This window comes from Narcine bancroftii, chromosome 2, assembly GCF_036971445.1.
Source record: "Narcine bancroftii isolate sNarBan1 chromosome 2, sNarBan1.hap1, whole genome shotgun sequence".
NCBI classification, from domain to species: Eukaryota; Metazoa; Chordata; class Chondrichthyes; order Torpediniformes; family Narcinidae; genus Narcine; species Narcine bancroftii.
The window spans coordinates 101219278-101239127 of record NC_091470.1 but is presented as its reverse complement, the minus strand read 5'-3'; the positions used below and the strand labels follow the sequence as shown (position 1 = coordinate 101239127).

At 44.1% G+C, this 19850-nt stretch overlaps 1 protein-coding gene across 3 annotated transcripts in view; it reads right to left on the bottom strand.

Annotated features, from left to right (window-relative positions):
• hk2 (hexokinase 2) overlaps positions 1-19850 on the bottom strand; it is a 115004-nt gene that overhangs the window by 73019 nt on the left and 22135 nt on the right. Inside the window, exon 1 of one of the 3 annotated variants that reach the window (XM_069917726.1) lies at positions 12182-12696. The exons of 1 other annotated variant lie outside the window; for it this stretch is intronic. In XM_069917726.1, coding sequence (XP_069773827.1) covers positions 12182-12244 — 63 coding nt within the window. In that variant the 5' untranslated portion in view covers positions 12245-12696. Of the gene's footprint in view, positions 1-12181; positions 12697-19850 lie in introns of those variants that run through there. One more of the 3 variants, XM_069917727.1, reaches the window with a different exon arrangement.

The following is a 19850-nucleotide window of genomic DNA, read 5'->3' as shown; positions in this document are numbered from 1 at the left end:
TGAACTGATCTATTTTCTCACTCAGCCCCACTGCCCAGCTTTCTCCCTATAACCATCGATGCCCTGGCTAATCAAAAAATTAGATTCAAGATTCGATTTATTGTTACATAATAAGGACAGTACAATATTACACAGAATTTGTTTTCATCAGCCGCAAGGCAGACTCCTTCGCCATGGGCAAAAAGTGCCTGAAACGCCTCTTACAGTCTGAGAAAGAGAACCAAAAGAGAGTGTCCCCCCTCCCCCCCCCAGAGTAATCAAGTGCCCGTGGACTTGCCTCTAGTGCTTCCACAGCCCCTGCAGCCATTCAAGGTCCAGTCCAAACCATCAGCTCCAGATCTGAACCTCCGAGACAATCAGGACCCCTTCACCACCCTCGGCACCCTCTCGGATCCCAGTTCCGACACCTGGAGCCCTTTCATCCAGTCTCCAGCAATACGCAGCCTGGAGTGAATCCCTCGGCCGCAGTCGCCAGCAGCCCACAGCCTGCCAAGGTTCCTTGCCTTGAGTCACCAATGGCCTGCCGCCTGTGTGATTCTTCACCCACAGAAACCCCGTCCCAGTCATTGTCCCATGGGTCATCTCCTCTGCTTCTCCTTCTCAAACATGGGGTGGTCTCTCTGTTTTCTGGCACCCACACCGGTCCTCTGCTTCCCCGGAGTCTTTTACCTCTTTGTGGCTGCTGCCATTCACAGGCACTGATGGGAGCAGACCCCGTGGTTGCGGTATTTTAAATAAAAACAAACCATCGGCTCCATTTACAGGCCATTTAAAGCATGTACAAAGCTGACGGCAGTCAGACTAGGTCCTCTCCGCAGATCCACCATTTTACTTATCAATCTCTGCCTTAAATATGCTCAACACAGCCACCTGTAGCAACAAATTCCACAGATTTACCATCTTTCTGGCTGAATAAATTCCTCTGTTCCAAGCAGACACACTTTAATCCTGAAGTAAGAGCCACTCAGCTTACTCCAATCCAAACAAATGTTAGCCTGGGTAATATCCTGGGGGTAAGAAAATGGAGAAATAAAGATGTCTCAAAGCATCCTTAGCCCAATGCAAGTTTGAGACATGCACACACGTGGAACCAGGCATGCACAAAACATTCTGCTGAATCATCCTTTGGAGCATACAAATGAAATTGTCCAGGATACAGGGATTCTGCCCTGTTTTGCACCAACTAAAGTGATTTTGGATTTTTTTTTAACATCCAAAATATAAGCAGCACACTTTCAAAACTGAAGCATTTTATGTGTCTGAATCAGATGAATGACACACTTAGGTTTCTTGAACCGAGTTGTAACTCATGAGCTACTGACAGAATTGGAATATTACAAATCGAAGCATGATGGCACAGCCAAGAGCAATTTAAAGCAATTCCATTATTAATCTACCAGCAATGCCATCTCATCCCTTTCTATCTTGTAACCAATTGTGGTGAGGGACAATGCTGAAAGAAGGAATCCAGTCATTAATCTGCCCAAGTTATCATGTTTGAATAGAGCCGGGATGATTATAATGTGAGTTTGAAAGCAGCTCATTGTCAAACGGAGCTCATCTATGAAAGAGTGGTATTCATTTATCGTATTTTCACTTGTATAACGCATAAAAAACATATAAGGCGCAGGAAATCATAAAGTGAGTAAAAATATTTTCATGTAGCATGCACACGCATATACCGCAGGGGTGTAGTAGTCTGCATTCCGACTCACAAGAGCAACTTAGGACATGAGACAAAACACATTCCATAGTCCCACAATCTGCCACAATCCTGCAATTTACACCCATTATATAGACCAGTGGTTCTCAACCTTTTTCTTTCCACTCGCATCCCACTTTAAGTAATCCCTATGCCATCGGTACTCTGTGATTCATAGGGATTGTGAGTGGGAAGGGAAGGTTTAGAACCACTGCTCTAGACCCAATTGTTACTGAAATATTTTGCTTGAGAAAAATTGTCATTGGCCCATTTCCTTTGGAGTTATGAATCCGTTCACATAATGATTAAAACGGTGGTTTTCAAACTTTTTCTTTCCACCCACATATCACCTTAAGCAATCCCTTACTAATCACAGAGCACCGATGGCAAAGGGATTACTTAAAAGTGGTACGTGAGTGGAAAGAAAAGGGTTGAGAACCACTGATATAGATGATAATCTCCTGCAACACATTAAAAAGCTTTGGAGAGGAATCTATTAAATAGATTGAAGATCGACTTCAGAGTTAAGCAGGATTTTAATTCTGTCATGATTTAAAAAGCCTTTCTTTTTTTAAATATTTTATTTGTCATTTTAATACTTGTAACAATCAACAATCATACCAAATGTAAAACATCAAGGGAACCCATCCCTCCACCCCCTCCCCTCTATGTAAGTCCTATTAAACAGAGAAAGAATGAAGAAAAAACATCCCATTGTCAGTGTGTACAGCAAAACATATGGCGACAAGATAATACCACTGTGTTAAAATCTTTACAGAGGTCTACTGGCTAGCCATTAGCAATCGTAACTCTATATTGGCACCAATGAGGTAACTATATGCACAAAATAAGGCTGCCAGATTTTTAGGAAGATATTGTATCCCTTCCTGAGATTGTATGTGACCTTCTCAAGTGGGGTACATCCCTTCATCTCCAAAGACCACTTATTCATTGTGGTGCGCTGTCGGTCAGAAGCAAACACACAAAACCAAAAGACTGTACAACAGGCTTTATTCGCCATAAAACTCCACCAAGCCAGCTGTGAGATTGTGTTGCTGTAAACTCTGAGAGTGACTTCGAAGGGCCGGCTCAGGCTTATATCCCAGAGGGTCACTGATATCTGACCGGGTGGGGCTTGATCTATTCAGGCCGGCTGAGTGACAGCCGGCCAGGTGTTGTCTTGTCCCCATGCTCCTGCAGTAGGCCAGTGAGATATGACCACATTCATGAGTTCAGGGGAGTCAGATTTCCATATGACTGCTATGCATTTCCTGGCCATAATAAGGACATTTTTGTGAATTTAATTTGAGAATTAGTTAGTGATCTACCAACCGTGGTAAAGTTCCCCAGAAGACAAAGTTCTGGATCTACTGGAAAGGTGACTCCCATGATTTTGGTTAGGGTGTCACAGAGGTCATACCAGAAAGGCCTCACCTTTGTGCAAAGCCAGATGGAATGTAAAAAGGAACCATCCTCTATACCACACCTAATAACTCGGGTTTATATTGGTGTAATTTCTGTGGGGTGAGGTACAGTTAATGGGGAAAATTATAATGGACCAATCTATACCTAGCATTGATAGTAGCCGACAAACTTCCCTGACATTGATCTGACCAGAGTTGTTCGTCAATTGTTGAGTCGAAGTCTGACTCCCATCTCACCTCGACTTATCCAAACCTGGCTTTGGGCTCTCACTCATCAATAAAAGGTACATCCTAGAAATAAACATATACATTTCCTTCATTAAGTAGTTTCTTCTTTTCTGTGAGTCCCTGCAGAGTCATTTCAGGGCCCAAATTGGCCCGAAGGAAGGATTGTAACTGAAGGTAACAAAAAAAGGTCTTATTGGATAAATCATATTTCTTCTTCAGCTGTTCAAATGGGATTTTTCACAACAATCCTCCAAACGTTGTATCCCTTATGATATCAGGCTTCCGAAATGTTATTGTTCAAAGTCATGGTACAAGTTCATTTTGTCTTAAAGGTGTCTTCGATTACAGTCCAGAGCCTCCATAGGTTTTAAAATGGAGTTGTAAAAAGCCCTTCTTTAGAAAACACCTTATCATGTTAAAAAATAATGTGCAATTGAGAGATTTATGGTTCGATTTGATGTAATGAGGATGATTAAACTGATGCCATAGGGCAGAATCATCCTAATGTAGTCTTAGATCAGAGCCACCATTTGTTAAACTCTTCCCTCAGGTCTGAGCAATTAACATTGATAAGCTGCAGTGCCCTAGCCAGAATATATTCTGTTGGAATACCATGGCACTCAGGCCAAAGAGATATTCCCAAAATCAACATTTTGAATTTTGCTACTTCATATCAACCCAATTCCCACAGCCACTATAAATTGTGCGCATTCTTTCATTGCCCCGTTACTTTCCCACGCTCACTATAAATTGCCGGTGTGATTTTCCCATGCCCACTCTAAATTGTGTGCGTTGTTTCAAGATGTAAAATATTCGCCTATCGGGCACATACATATAACACACAGGAGTTACCTGGTTTGTAAAAAATGCATGTAATGCATACATTATATGCGTAAAAATACAGTAATTGGAATGCATTAATTAGAAGCTTAATTAACCATAAATGACTAGATGCCAAGTTTTCATTTCCAGGAAGGGCAGTGGCACCGATCATGTTAAAACCAAGCATACCAACACATACACAATGGTTAAATGATTTTATGTCCTGTTTAAGTTTAGGAAAAAAATTAGGCATGTCATTAAAGATTCAAACACTAATTTCTTAAAGACATGGGGTCCTTTTATGGACCATTTCCATAATCTAAAGTTTTAAGACTGATCTAAACTTCGATACTGCGTTGTTGGTTTCCAGTTGTCTTCACCAGATATCCACGATAGGTTTTTTTGCCAAATGGAAGGGGTTTTGATCAGATGGGTTTTTTTTCTTCTGCAATTCTCTTAAAATATAACTGCACAGTTTAATTTTGTATAATTGTAAATTTCAATAGAAATATTTTAAAAGGAATTAATGTTATATAAGGTAAACAAAAATTCTGTTAACTTTGTTACAGCTGTATCAGTGTTATCCATCAATCTTTTTCTGTATGTATGAATTATTATATAAAATCTTAATAAAAATATTGAAAAAGAAACCAAACCTAATGTATTTTTTAAGCCCTCGTCTTTGTCATCGAGGGAGATACTCTACTCACAATCATAGAATTCTGAATGAGCTGCAACAGGTACCATTGAATTTCAGGTGCGTTTGTGGAGGGATAAAGTCCACAGTGGCGATTGACATATTTCAGGATAAGAGGTGGAATGACACCACTGTATGAGGCCTGAGTGTGTGGGCGAGGGATAGAATGCAGGGGAAGGGGAAGAGAAAGCGGAGAGAATAAAAAATTGGATTGGTGTTGGATTAGTGTGGGCTGATGGTTGATGGTCACCCACTATGCACGTTGTCCCCGAGATAACTGCAGTGGAGAGAAGATGTGCTGAGTGCAGATTTGCTACGAGTGCATGGAGAAGAATGCAAAGGTCTTTGTCACGGTTCATCTCCAGCGGCCTCTCTAAACCATGGGCTGTTCCCAGGGACTCACGCAGTCAGACACCCAGAACTGCTGATCTATCTGTGTTAGATGCACTTGGGTCAGGTTGGTCTTTCAGCACATGGAAATGTCAGAGAAGAAATGCTGCTGACTGGCACGTTCCAGGCTGCAGGAATACGTGCTGAGGGACACATTAACACTTGGTACAGCCAAGCAAGGGCCTTGTTGGGAAGGAACACAGTCTAGAGCCCTCTCATTAAAGGACATTGAGGGGCTGAGACCGAGTGGAAATCTCTCAAACAAAGGTGGGGGGGTGAGGCAGAGTGACAAGGTGCCACAGGAGTGGTAACAGGGTATTTAGAGAACAAATGTAACATTGTACATTGATGGGGATGGACAGATATGACTGACACTATGGGCATGTAAAGAATTTGTATGGTTTCCTTTTTATCATGAATAAAGTATATTTTTCAAAAAAATGAATGGTTAATGATCAGAGCTGACCACGGTTTGCCGAAGCACCTAGTTCCATGCTGCATCATCTAATAATTTAATAATTTAGTGCGTCAGCTTGGTTATAGGCCCTTCCAGACCACGGGCCCATGCCGTCCAATTTACACCCATGTGACCAATCAACCCGACTCATCTGGGAGGGCCCAGAGGAAACCCATGCACACATAGGGAGAGCATACAAGCTCCTCACAAACAACATGGGATTTGAACCTGGGTCGCTGGTGCTGCAAAAGCATCGCGCTAACCGTCCTCTCCTAGGACTCTATTTCAGGCCATGTTCTTTCAATTACTACTTTAATACACTAGGATTAAGCTTTATTTTATAGGGCTGTAATTCAAAGCCTGTCATTCTACTGTGGCCATATTCCCGAGTCTATTAGTATGTGGTAGGGTTAGGGTTGATTGTGGAGGCTGTTGGGGTGGAATGTGATGTCCAAGAGCACCCCCCCCCACTCTCCCCCACAATCTGTGCTCAGGGTGGGTGACAGCAGAAGTGCAGGAAATGACAAAAAGTAAATTTGCAAGGCCTGGAACAGTGAGATAGTGAAGAAAAGGGAAGTGTCAGAACAGGATCATGTGATGAAACCCCAGCTCAGTACAAGAGTGAAAAGTAACACCAGTAGACAATGCAATGAGAATGCTAAACGACCAAAGGAACTACTCACACTTATCATTCCAAACTCTCATATTCACGGTGCAATCTTCATTTATTTATCTGTATATATAAATACTTGTCTGCATGTGTATTGTTTGTCTGTATGTGTGTAATGTCTGGTTGAGTTTCTGCATATTTTGCAATGAGAACCGTAAAATGCTGTTTCGTCGGGTTGTGAGATCAGATGACAATAAACTTGACTTGACGATGCAGTCATCATTTCGCAGTTTGCGGTGAGGACACCTGGCCGAATAAATGGACCAGGAGAGGAAAGTGGTGGAAGGACAACTCAATGTCAGTCTGGGCTAGGAATTCATGAGGGGAATGATCCTGAGCTTCTACCTACTTAATCATTCAACATCAGAGAAGGAAATCTGCACTCGTTGATAGGCAGGAACTAGGGCTATCGTTGAAGCACCAGAGGGACGGTGATCCATTGGTCAGTCAATAAAGGGACTGACCATTTCCACCTATGGATGCTGCCTGACCCACTGAGGTCCTCCAGGCAGTTCTTTGTCAACTCACTTATTAATAGATATGACAAAAGGTCATTGACATGAAAGTTTTACTCTGTAACTCCCTTCACTGAATCTATCTGATTTGCTGAGTGCTTCCAACATATTCTAGATTTTTTCAGATTTCTAACATCTCAGTTTCAGCTTTAAGAATAGTTTACTGTACTTGTCAGAAACAAAGATCAGATTGGATAAAGTAGGTTGGTTTCCTTTGAAAACAAGGCATTGATCTTCCTGTTTTGACATTTAACATGAATCAAAAGGTTTGTGCATCATTGAAAGAAATCCTAGTTTAAAACCTCAATTTTCCATTCAAACCCTAGGGTAGGATTTGAATTCATTTTCTCCAGGAAATTAGCTTAAGCCTGTGCACACTATAATTATCTTACTTTTGTTGATATTACTCTCAACCTAAAAATTTAAATTGTTGAGGAGGGAAGGAGAGAGAGAGTCAGAAAGAGTGACTCAGAGACAGAGAGAGAGAGAGAGAGAGAGAGAGAGAGAGAGAGAGAGAGAGAGAGATGACCATTTAGTAGATCCACTGCCTCAAGGCACCAAGGTCCAACCCTGACCTCAAGACCATTCAATGTGGAGTTTGCATGTTCTCCTTGTGACCCCATGGGTTTCCCTCAGATGCTTATTTCTTCCCACATCTCAAAGTTGTGTGGGTTGGTAGGTTAATTGGCTATTCAGATTGTCTTAGTGCATAGGTGTGTGATAGATAGAGTCGTGACTGGTTATTTTTAAATGGTCGATGTCGACTCAGTGGCTGAATGGCCTGTTTCCATGTTCTCCCTCTATGACTGTGAATCTAACTCTAGCCTGCTTGCTGCAGAAGCAATAAATTAGATTGCAAATGTACATATTTCCAGCACACACTGTGCCGGTAAACTTGATATTGACAACTCAGCAGATAAGTATGACAGCTGACTCTAATTGGATTTCTCCCTAGAGATTTCATGACAAGGCATCCCACTTCCAATTTCTCAGGTTTGTTTTCCCTTCATCTGAAAACAAAATAGATCTTTGTTTATTTGGCATTTTCTTGCATTCCTCATGGCAGTTTCCACCAGCAATAATGAAGGAATAATGATGTATTTCAAAGTCGATCGGTTATGTAACCTCCTGGTTCTGGTTCGTGAGACAATCTCAGAGGAACCCGGGCAAATAACTACACTGTACTTTGTAGATGATACACACCACAGCACCATGCAACAATGGTATGGAGGAGATGAATGTCTGTGGTGGTGGTCAGAGTACCAATTGTTGTTGCATGCTTTGTTTCACATTGACAAAAGAAGGCAGAAAGAGAGTAGGGAATTATAGACCAATCAGCCTGAAGTCCACAGTGAGCCCATTATAAAATAATGGAGCAGTTAGAAAACAAGGCTGATTGACCAATATGAAGTCCATTTACAGAAGGAAAATCATGCTTGATAAATCTATTGGGAATTTTTGTAGCCAGCAGAGTAGATCAGAGAGAGAGAGAGAGAGATTGTATATTGGGACTTTCAGCAGATTTTTGATAGTATCCCAAATAATTAGGGGAAATGGATGAGTCTGTAAACAATAAATTAATCTTACTCCAAGCAGCTGGCAGTAACTAGTTGCCGGAGGCCTAGGTTTTCACACGATGACAAAACCATATATAAAATAAGTTGACAGATTTACTAAAGGTGCATGAGTTGTAAAATAACCCTCGCCAACATGTGACGTATACCAGCATGTTGGACTGAAGAGAAATATGATTGTATCTTCATCGGTTCATTACCCTGGGTAATACCTTGAAGAAGGGCTCAGGCCTGAAAGGTCAGTTATAGATCTTTACTTCCAACAGACACTGCGAGATCCAGTGAGTTCCTCCAGCATTTCAGTGTGTTTTTACTCATTTCCCTGGGAGATCTGGCACCCATCTGATACTGATCTAATCCATGTCTAATATCTTTTGCGAATCAAATTTAGCTATCTTTCCAGAAATGTGCTGCTCTGTTCAAGATGATAATACTCTGCTCAAGAGTCAGTAATACTTTGCCCATGTTAACGAAAGAAAAAATAACTACAGTGGTAGGCATGAAACAGCAGGACACACCTCATCCTAACCCTGAAACCAGCTGTCCATGGGTGGGAGCTGACAGGGTGTTGAAAGAGAGACTGGAAACAATCAGTCAAAGAGCCTCCCTCCATCCTTTGCATGAGGTGACAACATGAGACAGAATTTGGTTACTGCATGAGCTATGGAAATAAATTAAGAATCACGATTACCTAAAATACTTCTGCCGAGTCACTACTAATAGATGCAGGAGTGATACAAGTAGCCCAGTGTTTTGGGGACAGAACATAAATGTTGTCCCCTGTTGATAACCAGGAACATTGACGCAAAATGTGTAGCATATTGGCAAACTGGTCTTCATAAATCAAAGTATTGAGTACAGGAGTTGGGATGTAATGGTAAAGTTGTATAACATATTGGTAAGTCAAATTTGGAGTATTCCTTAATTACAGGAAAGATTGAAAGAGTGCAGAGATTTACCAGGGTGTTGCTGGGACTTCAGGAACTGAATTTCCAGGTTAGGAATTTATTCCCTAGAGTATAAAAGAAGGAGGGGTGATTTTAATAGAGGTATATAAAATGATAAGAGGGAGAGTCAGTAAATGCAAGTAGGTTTTTTTCCCCACTGTGGCTAGGTGAGATACAAAGGTTATGGGTTAAGCATGAAAGGGAAAAAGTTTAGGGGGAACTTCTTCACACAGAGAGTGGTGGGAGTGTGGAACGAGCTGCCAGCTGAAGTGGTGCATGCCAGCTCAATTTAACATTTAAGAAGAATTTGGACAGGTGGATGGGAGCCACAAGGGGTGGGTGGGGGGTTGCTATTGTATGGGTGCAGGTCAAGTGGGACTGGACAGAATAATAGTTCAGCACAACCGAAGGCCTTTTTCTGTACTGTAATGTTTTTTACCCCCTCCATAAATCTTCGTCCGCGAAGCCAAGCCAAAGAATGTTTTATAGTTCAGCCAAGGTCACTAAGAGATAGCAGGTGTGATACAAGCAGCCCGGATGATAACCAGGAACATTGGCACAAAAAAAAAGATACAAATATATGATAGTTCCTGATATTGTTTGGTTATAGCCCACACTTTACCCCAACGCCCTCTTGAAATTCCAATTAAGCAACATTTGAAATCTACGTCTGATTTTATTTTAAATCATCCAGTTCCTGCTACAAGTGATGTTGCTGTAACTTCCCCGGAGATCTGCGTCTCCGCCTCAGATCGACCTCGTGTGTCTCGTTGGGTTTGAAGACTTCATCTTTCTGACCACGAACCCCTCCTGAAAACCCCAGTGGTTGAAATTCGATCCCGTTAAAAATGACTTGAGGCACAGTAATGAAAGAAAAGAGTTCAGTTCGTTCTTAGGGAATAACTTTGCCATGGGGATCTTCAACTGGACTCAACATTTCTGATTCCCGGTCTGCTTCACAAAGGCATTTTCAGCACATGGCATCTTAAAAACTGGGTCGCGAAATCGCAAGCACGTTCATTCATTATAATTCCGCATTCTGGGAACCTCCTGTGACCACACGTTTCGCAGGTTGGGTGGTTCAGTTAGTTTACGGTGCTAAAAGAGCATTTCTAGGAAACATGCGTCACCCAAAGCACCCCCCCCCCCCCCACCCCCCGGGCCTTGCGGCGCGCGAGCGTGCACACACGCACACGCACACTCTCTCTCAGACACACTCTCGCACACTCACACACACTCTCACTCTCTCGCACACTCTCTCTCACACTCTCGCACACTCACACACACTCTCTCTCGCACTCTCGCACGCTCTCGCACACTCTCACTCTCTCACACACACTCTCTCACACTCTCTCTCGCACTCTCACGTACTCTCTCTCGCACACTCTCACTCTCTCGCACACTCTCTCACACACTCTCTCACACACTCTCTCTCACACACTCTCACGCACTCTCTCTCACACACTCTCGCACACACTCTCTCACACTCACACACTCTCTCTCACACTCTCTCTCGCACTCTCTCACACTCTCTTACACTTTCACACTCACTCTCTCACACACTGTCTCACACAGTCTCTCTCACACTCTCTCTCTCGCACACTCTCTCTCACTCATACACACTCTCTCACACTCTCTCTCACTCTCACGCACACTCTCTCTCGCACTCTCGCACACTCTCTCTCGCACACTCACACACACTCTCGCACACACACTCTCTCACACTCTCACACACTCTCACTCTCTCGCACACTCTCTCACACACTCTCTCTCACACACTCTCTCACTCTCTCTCACACTCTCACGCACTCTCTCGCACTCTCTCGCACACACTCTCTCACACTCACACACTCTCTCTCACACTCTCTTACACTTTCACACTCACTCTCTCACACACTGTCTCACACAGTCTCTCTCACACTCTCACTCTCTTGCACACTCTCTCACTCACACACACTCTCTCACTCACACACACTCTCTCACACTCTCGCACACTCTCTCTCACTCTCACACACACTCTCTCACACTCTCTCTCGCACTCTCACGTACTCTCTCACGCACACTTTCTCACACTCACACTCTCACTCTCTCGCACATTCTCTCACACTCTCACTCTCTCGCACACTCTCTCACACACTCTCACTCTCTCGCACTCTCTCACACTCTCTCTCACGCTCACTCTCGCACACTCTCTCGCACTCTCTCTCACACACTCTCGCACACACTCTCTCTCACACTCTCTCTCGCACTCTCTCACACTCTCTTACACTTTCACACTCACTCTCTCACACAGTCTCACACAGTCTCTCTCACACACTCTCACTCTCACGCACACATTCTCTCACACACTCTCTCACGCACTCTCTCTCGCACACTCTCTCGCACACTCTTACACTCTCCCACACTCTCTCTCACACACACACTCTCTTTCACACTCGCACACTCTCACACACACTCCCTCTCTCACACACAGTCTCCCTTTCTCACACATACACTCATACACAACCTCTCACACACTCATACACACCCTCACACACATCCTGTCACACTCTCTCAGACACCCTCTCACACCATAGTAAACGCCAATTCATTCACCAGTGTAATTGTTGGAAATTTCACACCTTATCACCGCAGGGAGCCGAAATGAATTATCCTCAAAGAAATATTCAGTTTTATAACGTGTGTCTCGATTTTTTTTCGACGCTCTTCCATTCCCACCTGCAAGATTCATCCAACAAATGAAACAAATCCTTACCTTCTGCACTTGGTCGTGTTTCAGTTCGGTGAAGTAATACGCGAGTAGATGGGAGGCAATCATCCTTGCAAGGTGGCTGAAACTAACGCGAATTTGTTGGGGGGGGGGAGGGGGTCCTGTTTTCACCTTGTGCAGGACGGCTCTCCGCTCTCATCCACTGCGGAAACTCTTCAGTCGATTCCTGGCGCACCGCTGTCGAGAGTTCGCTGGTCCGGACCCTTTCTCCTCACGATCAATGTGACGCTGGAGACGGTGCCCGGCTCCTTGGGGGTCACGTCAGAGCATCCTGTTCTTCCGCTGCTGCCATTGGCAGAACGCTGTGGGTGTGCCGGTGACGCCGATATTTCTCGTCTCTCCATTTGACTCCAAGAGGAGAGACAGGGGGGTGTGTGTGTGGGGAAGGGTGGGGGGGGAGGAGTAAGTAGGTAGGTCCTCGACCAGCACCGGTGCAGAATGCCGCTTTTAAAGGGGTAGCAACCGGTCCCGGATCCGGTCGCAGGGAGCGGAGATTGGGGCTGCACTGGCTGGAATGTAGAAGAATGGGAGGGGATCTTATAGAAATGTAGCAAATTATTGTGGAAATTATATTAACTGTTATATGGCGAGCTCTCCACTGGCCACCGTGACAGAGGTGCACCAAAGAAGAGGTACAAGGATTGCCTAAAGAAATCTCTTGGTGCCTGCCACATTGACCACCGCCAGTGGGCTGATCTCGCCTCAAACCGTGCATCTTGGAGCCTCACAGTTCGGCGGGCAGCAACCTCCTTTGAAGAAGACCGCAGAGCCCACCTCACTGACAAAAGACAAAGGAGGAAAAACCCAACACCCAACCCCAACCCACCAATTTTCCCCTGCAACCACTGCGGCCGTGTCTGCCTGTCCCGCATCGGACTTGTCAGCCACAAACGAGCCTGCAGCTGACGTGGACATTTACCCCCTCCATAAATCTTCGTCCGCGAAGCCAAGCCAAAGAAAAGAAAGAATTATTTTTACAGTAACGTCGTAAGTTGGTTATAATGTGAATGTTTGCTCTATGTTGCTGTCACAAAACACAGAATGTCAGACAATAAATCCTGATTCTAACATAATGAAAGGCATTCCAGTATATACTCGTGTAATAGTCGAGGTTTGGGAACTAATTTTTGCGGGGCCGGGTCCAACTTTGACACACTGTAGAAATACAACACGGTAACAAGGCATTTTACCCCCATGACCCCGTCCCGCCCAATTTACACCCAATTAACCTGTACCCTCAGCACGTTTTGAACGGTGGGAGGAAACCGGAGTCCCTGGGGGGAGGGGGGGGAACCCATGCAGACACAAGGAGAATGTACATACAGTGTGGGATTCAAACCCCGGTCCTCATCGCTGGCCCTGTAAAGAGTTCGTTTCTCTGCTGGTTCTGGAGATACATTCAGCAGCTGTGCAGATGTGGAAACGTACCAGCATGTGTCAGACAGCTAGTTGCAGATGTTTCTCTGTCAACTGCACTTGTGTAAGTACCTGGGACACGCAAGGAGTCAGGAGCCTGGCTGGGCAGGATCGAGTGGTAAGTCCACGTTCAGTTTGTAGGAATATCAGATGGGCAGGCAGGGCATCAGGAGCTAAGATGGCCAGTACCATCTTAAGCGGTAAGTCCGCATTCGGGGCATCAGGAGCTTGGATGGGCTGGCGGTCGGGCCCAAAAATAAGGGAGCAGACTTTTACAAGAGATCAACTATTACTGGAGAATAAACAGTTGATAAGATAGGGGTAGGTAAGTTGTTCCTATTGATGAGGGACATTAGAACTAGGGGACACAGCCTGGAGATCCAGGATGGTAGATTTAGGATGGAGCTGGAACTGCTTTTCCCAGAGGATAATAAATCAATGGAATTTGCTCCCTTGGGAAGCAGTGTAGGTGACCTTGCTGAATAAGACAAGGTTGGATAGATTTTTATATAGTAGGAGAATTAAGGGATGTGGGGAAAGGGCAGGTCGGTGGAGATGAGCCTATCATTGGATCAGCCATGATCTCATTGAGTGGTGAAGCACGCTCGACGGGCCGGATGGCCGACTCCTGCTTTTACTTCTTAAGAAGCTCTTATAACCATAACCATATAACCATATAACCACTTACAGCACAGAACAGGCCAGTTCGGCCCTACTAGTCCATGCCGTAACAAATTCCCACCCTCCTAGTCCCACTGACCAGCACCCGGTCCATACCCCTCCAGTCCTCTCATCTCCATGCAATGTTCTCATGTATCTCAGCATTTTGAACTCATCATCCAAACGCATTAGTCCTCATCACTGCATGGCATAGCAGTTCTGCCCAAGACAGCAGAGGGTTGTGGTTAAACAGGAAAGTCTGCGGACACCAGGGTTCTAGTGCAATGCTCAAAGTGCTGGAGAAACTCAGCACTACAGGAAGAAAAGGGCAAGCAATGTTTTGGGTCTGAGCCCTTCTTCAAGGTATGAGAAAAGCAGGCAGGAGTATGATTTGAAAAAGGGGGAGGGGAGGAAGGGGCTAACAAGTCATGGATATAGGTGGAATGGTAGGAGAGAAAAAGGCTGAGAGATGATGGGGAGGCTGAATGAGGAGGGAAGGGGGGGAGGAGCTGAATAAAGGAGAGCTTTATCAGAAGGTTGTAAATGCCACCAGGCTATCACAGATATCCTCTCCCTCCATCTACTCCATCCATACTCTCCACTGTCTTGGAAAAGCAGCTAACATGTCCTGCCCCTGGCCACCCTCTCATTAGCCCCAGATGACAGAAGATTCACCTGTGTGATTCTTTCCCACCTTTAACAGACTCTTTGATAAACCTCTCATAGTAAAAATCTGCTGCATTTTATCCATGCCAACTGATCCCTCTCTATAGCTCTACACTGTCCTATGTATGTCTAGCTAGACTGTTGGCAAAACAAAACTGCATCCTGGTTCATGTGGCAATAAATTGTAACTTGAGCTTGAACTTCCAGCACAGTGACTGAATGTGCCAGTCAGCCATAATGGAAAGAGGCTGACTGGCACATTCCAGGCTGCAGGAGGGTGTGCTGAGGGGCGCAGTGATGCTCAATGTGGCCAAGCTAAAGGATTTGTGGGGAAGAGCCACAGTCCAGGAGCCTTCCTCTATTGGGCATTGAGGGCTGAGACTGGTGGGGGGAACCCTCAAATAACTGAGCGGGGGGTAACCCAGGGGACGGGGGGGTGGAGGTATATTAGTGGCATTGGTGCCATATAATTAATGGTTAACACTGTGTTTTCTTCTTTTTCTTTGGCTTGGCTTCGCGGACGAAGATTTATGGAGGGGGTAAAAAGTCCATGTCAGCTGCAGGCTCGTTTGTGGCTGACAAGTCCGATGCGGGACAGGCAGACACGATTGCAGCGGTTGCAAGGGAAAATTGGTTGGTTGGGGTTGGGTGTTGGGTTTTTCCTCCTTTGCCTTTTGTCAGTGAGGTGGGCTCTGCGGTCTTCTTCAAAGGAGGTTGCTGCCCGCCAAACTGTGAGGCGCCAAGATGCACGGTTTGAGGCGTTATCAGCCCACTGGCGGTGGTCAATGTGGCAGGCACCAAGAGATTTCTTTAGGCAGTCCTTGTACCTTTTCTTTGGTGCACCTCTGTCACGGTGGCCAGTGGAGAGCTCGCCATATAACACGATCTTGGGAAGGCAATGGTCCTCCATTCTGGAGACGTGACCCATCCAGCGCAGCCTCGGCCTCGGTCGAGTGGGGCAGGCGAAGGCCCCGATCCGGGCAGAGAGTGGGAGGCGGCGGCCCCAATCCAGGCACAGGGTGAACTGCGGCGGCCTCGGCCCCGGTCCGGGCAGTATGGATCGACCTAGGAGGGGAGGCAGGCCCCTCCAGCCCGGGTAAGAAACCTGAAAAAAAACACTGTGTTTTACAATAATACAATATATACAAGAATAGGACATGAAGAATATAAAAAGGTTTTGGAGACACACAAGAGACTGCAGATGCTAGAATTTGAAGTTGAACACAAACTGCTAGAGGAATTCAGCGTCAGTGTGAGGAAAATGGAATGTGGGGGAAGGCTTTTCACACAGAGAGTGGCCTGGAATGGGCTGCCAAGGGGTGTGGTGGAAACAGATACAATTATAGCATTTGTGTCATCTGCAAGGATAAAGGGGTATGTGTGTGATAGTACAGATTCTATCACCAATGTGTATATGTACAGATGGTAGTGTAGGATGACTGTGATTGGCTGAGAGCTTAGCCACACCTACTGGCAGGTCTTAAAGGGTTGCTCCTAGCCAGACCAGGTCATTCTGGACTGGTCGACCTACATGTGATACGCTCCAGTCTTCTAATTAATAAAAGCCTTGGTTTGGATCAACAAGTATTTGAGACTTTCGACACACTCTACAATGTGCAAGAGGCAGAGTTTTATTTTTATTCAGGCATCATGTTCAGCACAGAAAGAGGTCGAGGTGCCACAAGACTTGTAACATGAGGTTCAGGAACAGTTGCCACCCCTCCACCATCAGATTCCTCAACAACAAACTCAATCAGGGACTGATTTAAGGACTCTTTTGCTGCACAGTAATTTATTACTGAATTTTTTTTCTGTATTGGACATTGCATTTCTTTTCTTTGTATTTCTCTCTTTCTTCTATGTATTTTTTCTTGAGTACAGTTCACAACACAAGTAGAAATTCTGCCTGGTGCACAGGAAAAAGCATCTCAGGTTGTATGTGTGCACTCCAACAATAAATTTGATCTGTATTCTGTGCAGGTTAGAGACGTTTAAAAACTATTCAAATAGATTAAAATAATTGTAAAAATATAATTGAAATACATTAAATTGTGAAGGAAAATCTTAAAACTACAAAATAAAATTACATTTGTCTTTCTTGAGAAGATCAAATCCCCATTCAATTGATTGAGATTGTGTTCATATGGCCAGTCCTCCTTGCCCTCCTGAGGAGTGGGAGGGAAGTCCCGCCGAATCTTCAGTTAGTTACTGTTTCTCTGCTGGTCTGGAGATACATTCAGCAGCTGTGCAGATGTGAAAACGTACCAGCATGTGTCAGTCAGCTAGTTGCAGGTGTTTCTCCGCGAATCCAAGAAAGTCTGACATGTTGAGTTACCTTTTCCAACACCTATAAATATTATTTTTAAATGTAATTTTATATTAAATTATTAAGAATGATTTGCGAGTATATTTGAAGTATTTATACTGACAGTGGTGAGTATAATGGTGCAACCATTTGCTGTGAGGAAAGCACTCTGCACTCACTTTGCTTTGCTGGGGATTGATTATGTCTTCTGCAAACCTATGGCTTTAAAGGAGGAGGTTGTGCATAGCAACTCATTCAGACAAATATGTGCCAGCATCTGGCACAGAGTCACGGGACAGATGCTAGAATCAGACCAATCAAATAGCCCCCTGGGAAATTGGCGTGATGTTGCCATGGCAATGCATACCCGAAGATCTACAGTCTAAGTACGTGTTTTGCAGCATGTACATTTGGGAATTTTTTCCCTTTATAGAAGCTGACTGGGCAATGTAACAACCAGCTGTCTTTACATCATCATTAACTTACTCATTACTGACTTCCACAAGAGAGGGGGTTTGCACTAAACAGTCACAAAATTAGAGAAGCAAAACTAACCTGGTAATCCTCTATCCAGCACACAATTTATTCCACCCACTACCCCTTCGAGATGAAGGTACAGGAGCATCAAAATCAGGACTGCCAGGCTGGGGAATATGCTGTGAGATTCATGTACGATGAAAATCTGTGTGTGTCTCTGTGCAATCATTTTGGATTGAGTTGCTGTATGCGTGCTCTATGGACTGGAGAGACACTGCTTCATCAAATTGTAAACGTACAATCAAATTATTTTGAATTTCAAGAAATGTTTCTGACAAGATCTTGCTAGAGATGTATCAATGAAAGCAGCAAGTTAATGATGAAACAGCATTTAATCCAGTTCACCAGTAAAACCTGAGAGAAAGCCAAAAAGGCTGCACAGAACTCATCATCAGTCACTAGTAATCCCAATCTGCCTTCTTTGGACACAGGGACAATCTCAAAGCCCTGGAGAGCTGCCACCAGCAATGATTCTACCTTAGATTCCAAACCCACTGTCAGGATCATTAAAACAATGTCACCGGGCACTTGTCAATGTGCCAGAATTACAGCTCCAAATACACTTGGCCTTCTTCAGTGGCAAGGTCACATGCTTCAATGTGTTCAGATACCGGGGGACACACTCCTCCCAGATCCATCATGACAAGAGATTAGTAGAGGAAATGGAAACACAAGAGTCTCCAGAGGCTGGAGTTTGGAGTAATAAGAAACAAAATGCGGAGGAGTCACGTGATGGAGTAGTGGCCGGTCAGGGAACTCCAGCCCTCTCCGGAAAAGTTTAAAAAAAACAGAGAAAAAACAAAGGCACAAACACAAAAACTAAAATAAAGTGAAAGTAAAGGTATGGAGAAAATGGCAGCGAAGAAAGAAAAGCCAAAAGCATCGGGAAGAAGAGAAGAAGACGTCGGAAGAAGGTGAAGGCCTTACCTGTCCGAGGAGGCCCGCTGTGGAGAGAGAAGCCCGCTCCCTCAGGTCAGTTGAAGCCCTGAGCTCGGGACGACAAAAATGGCTCGCGGAGCCAAACAAAAGTGCGCAACCGCGCATGCGTGAGGAGTCGCGCTTGTGCAAGACAAAAAGAACACTGACGGGAGGGGGGACCAGCTGAGGAGTCGATCTCCACAGCTGAGATTGACAGCCACAACAAAGCAGCAAGAGGAGAACATAGAAAATAACGAGAACAAGAAAGAAGAAAATAAAAAGAAATCAAAGAAACAACAGATGACCAACCCAGAGGAAGAAGACCAGCAGCAAGACACTTCTAATAAAAATAAGAAGACCAAAAATACCCAACAAAATAAAACAAACAATCCAAGAAGAAAATCAGAAGAGACAGAGGTAAAGGACACAGATCCTGGAGTGGACTCAGAAGAGGAGGTGGGAGAACACAGAGAAATAGAAGATGAAGGGAAGGGCAAGTACATGGACATATTTTTTTAAAGAATATATGGAAACTGTAAAAGAATGGCAATTACAAGAATTCAGTGAAATAAAAAGAAGAAGAAAAAATGAATAGATTAGAGATGATCATGTCAGAAAAGGAAAAAGAGTGGACAAGGTGGAAGAACGAGAAACAGCCGTAGAAATGGAAGTAGATGACTTAAAAAAGAAATTAAAAGAATCTAATAAAAAAGTTAAAGAGACACAAGAGTTGTTAGCTCAGAAGATAGATATAATGGAAAATTATAATAGAAGAAACAATATAAAGATAGTGGGCCTTAAGGAAGATGAAGAAGGCAAAAATATGAAAGAATTTATAAAAGAATGGATCCCAGGGTCCAAGGAAGGCCAGAATTACAGGAAGAAATGGAAATAGAAAGGGCACACAGAACATTAGCCCTTAAACCACAACCACAACAAAAACCAAGATCCATTGTAGTAAAATTCCTAAGATATACAACAAGAGAAAATATATTGGAGAAACCAATGAGGAAAATAAGAGAAGAAAAAAAACCACTGGAATACAAAGGTCAAAAAATTTTTTTCTATCCAGATATAAGTTTTGAACTCCTGAAGAAGAGGAAGGAGTTTAATACAGCAAAAACGATCCTGTGGAAAAAAGGATATAAATTT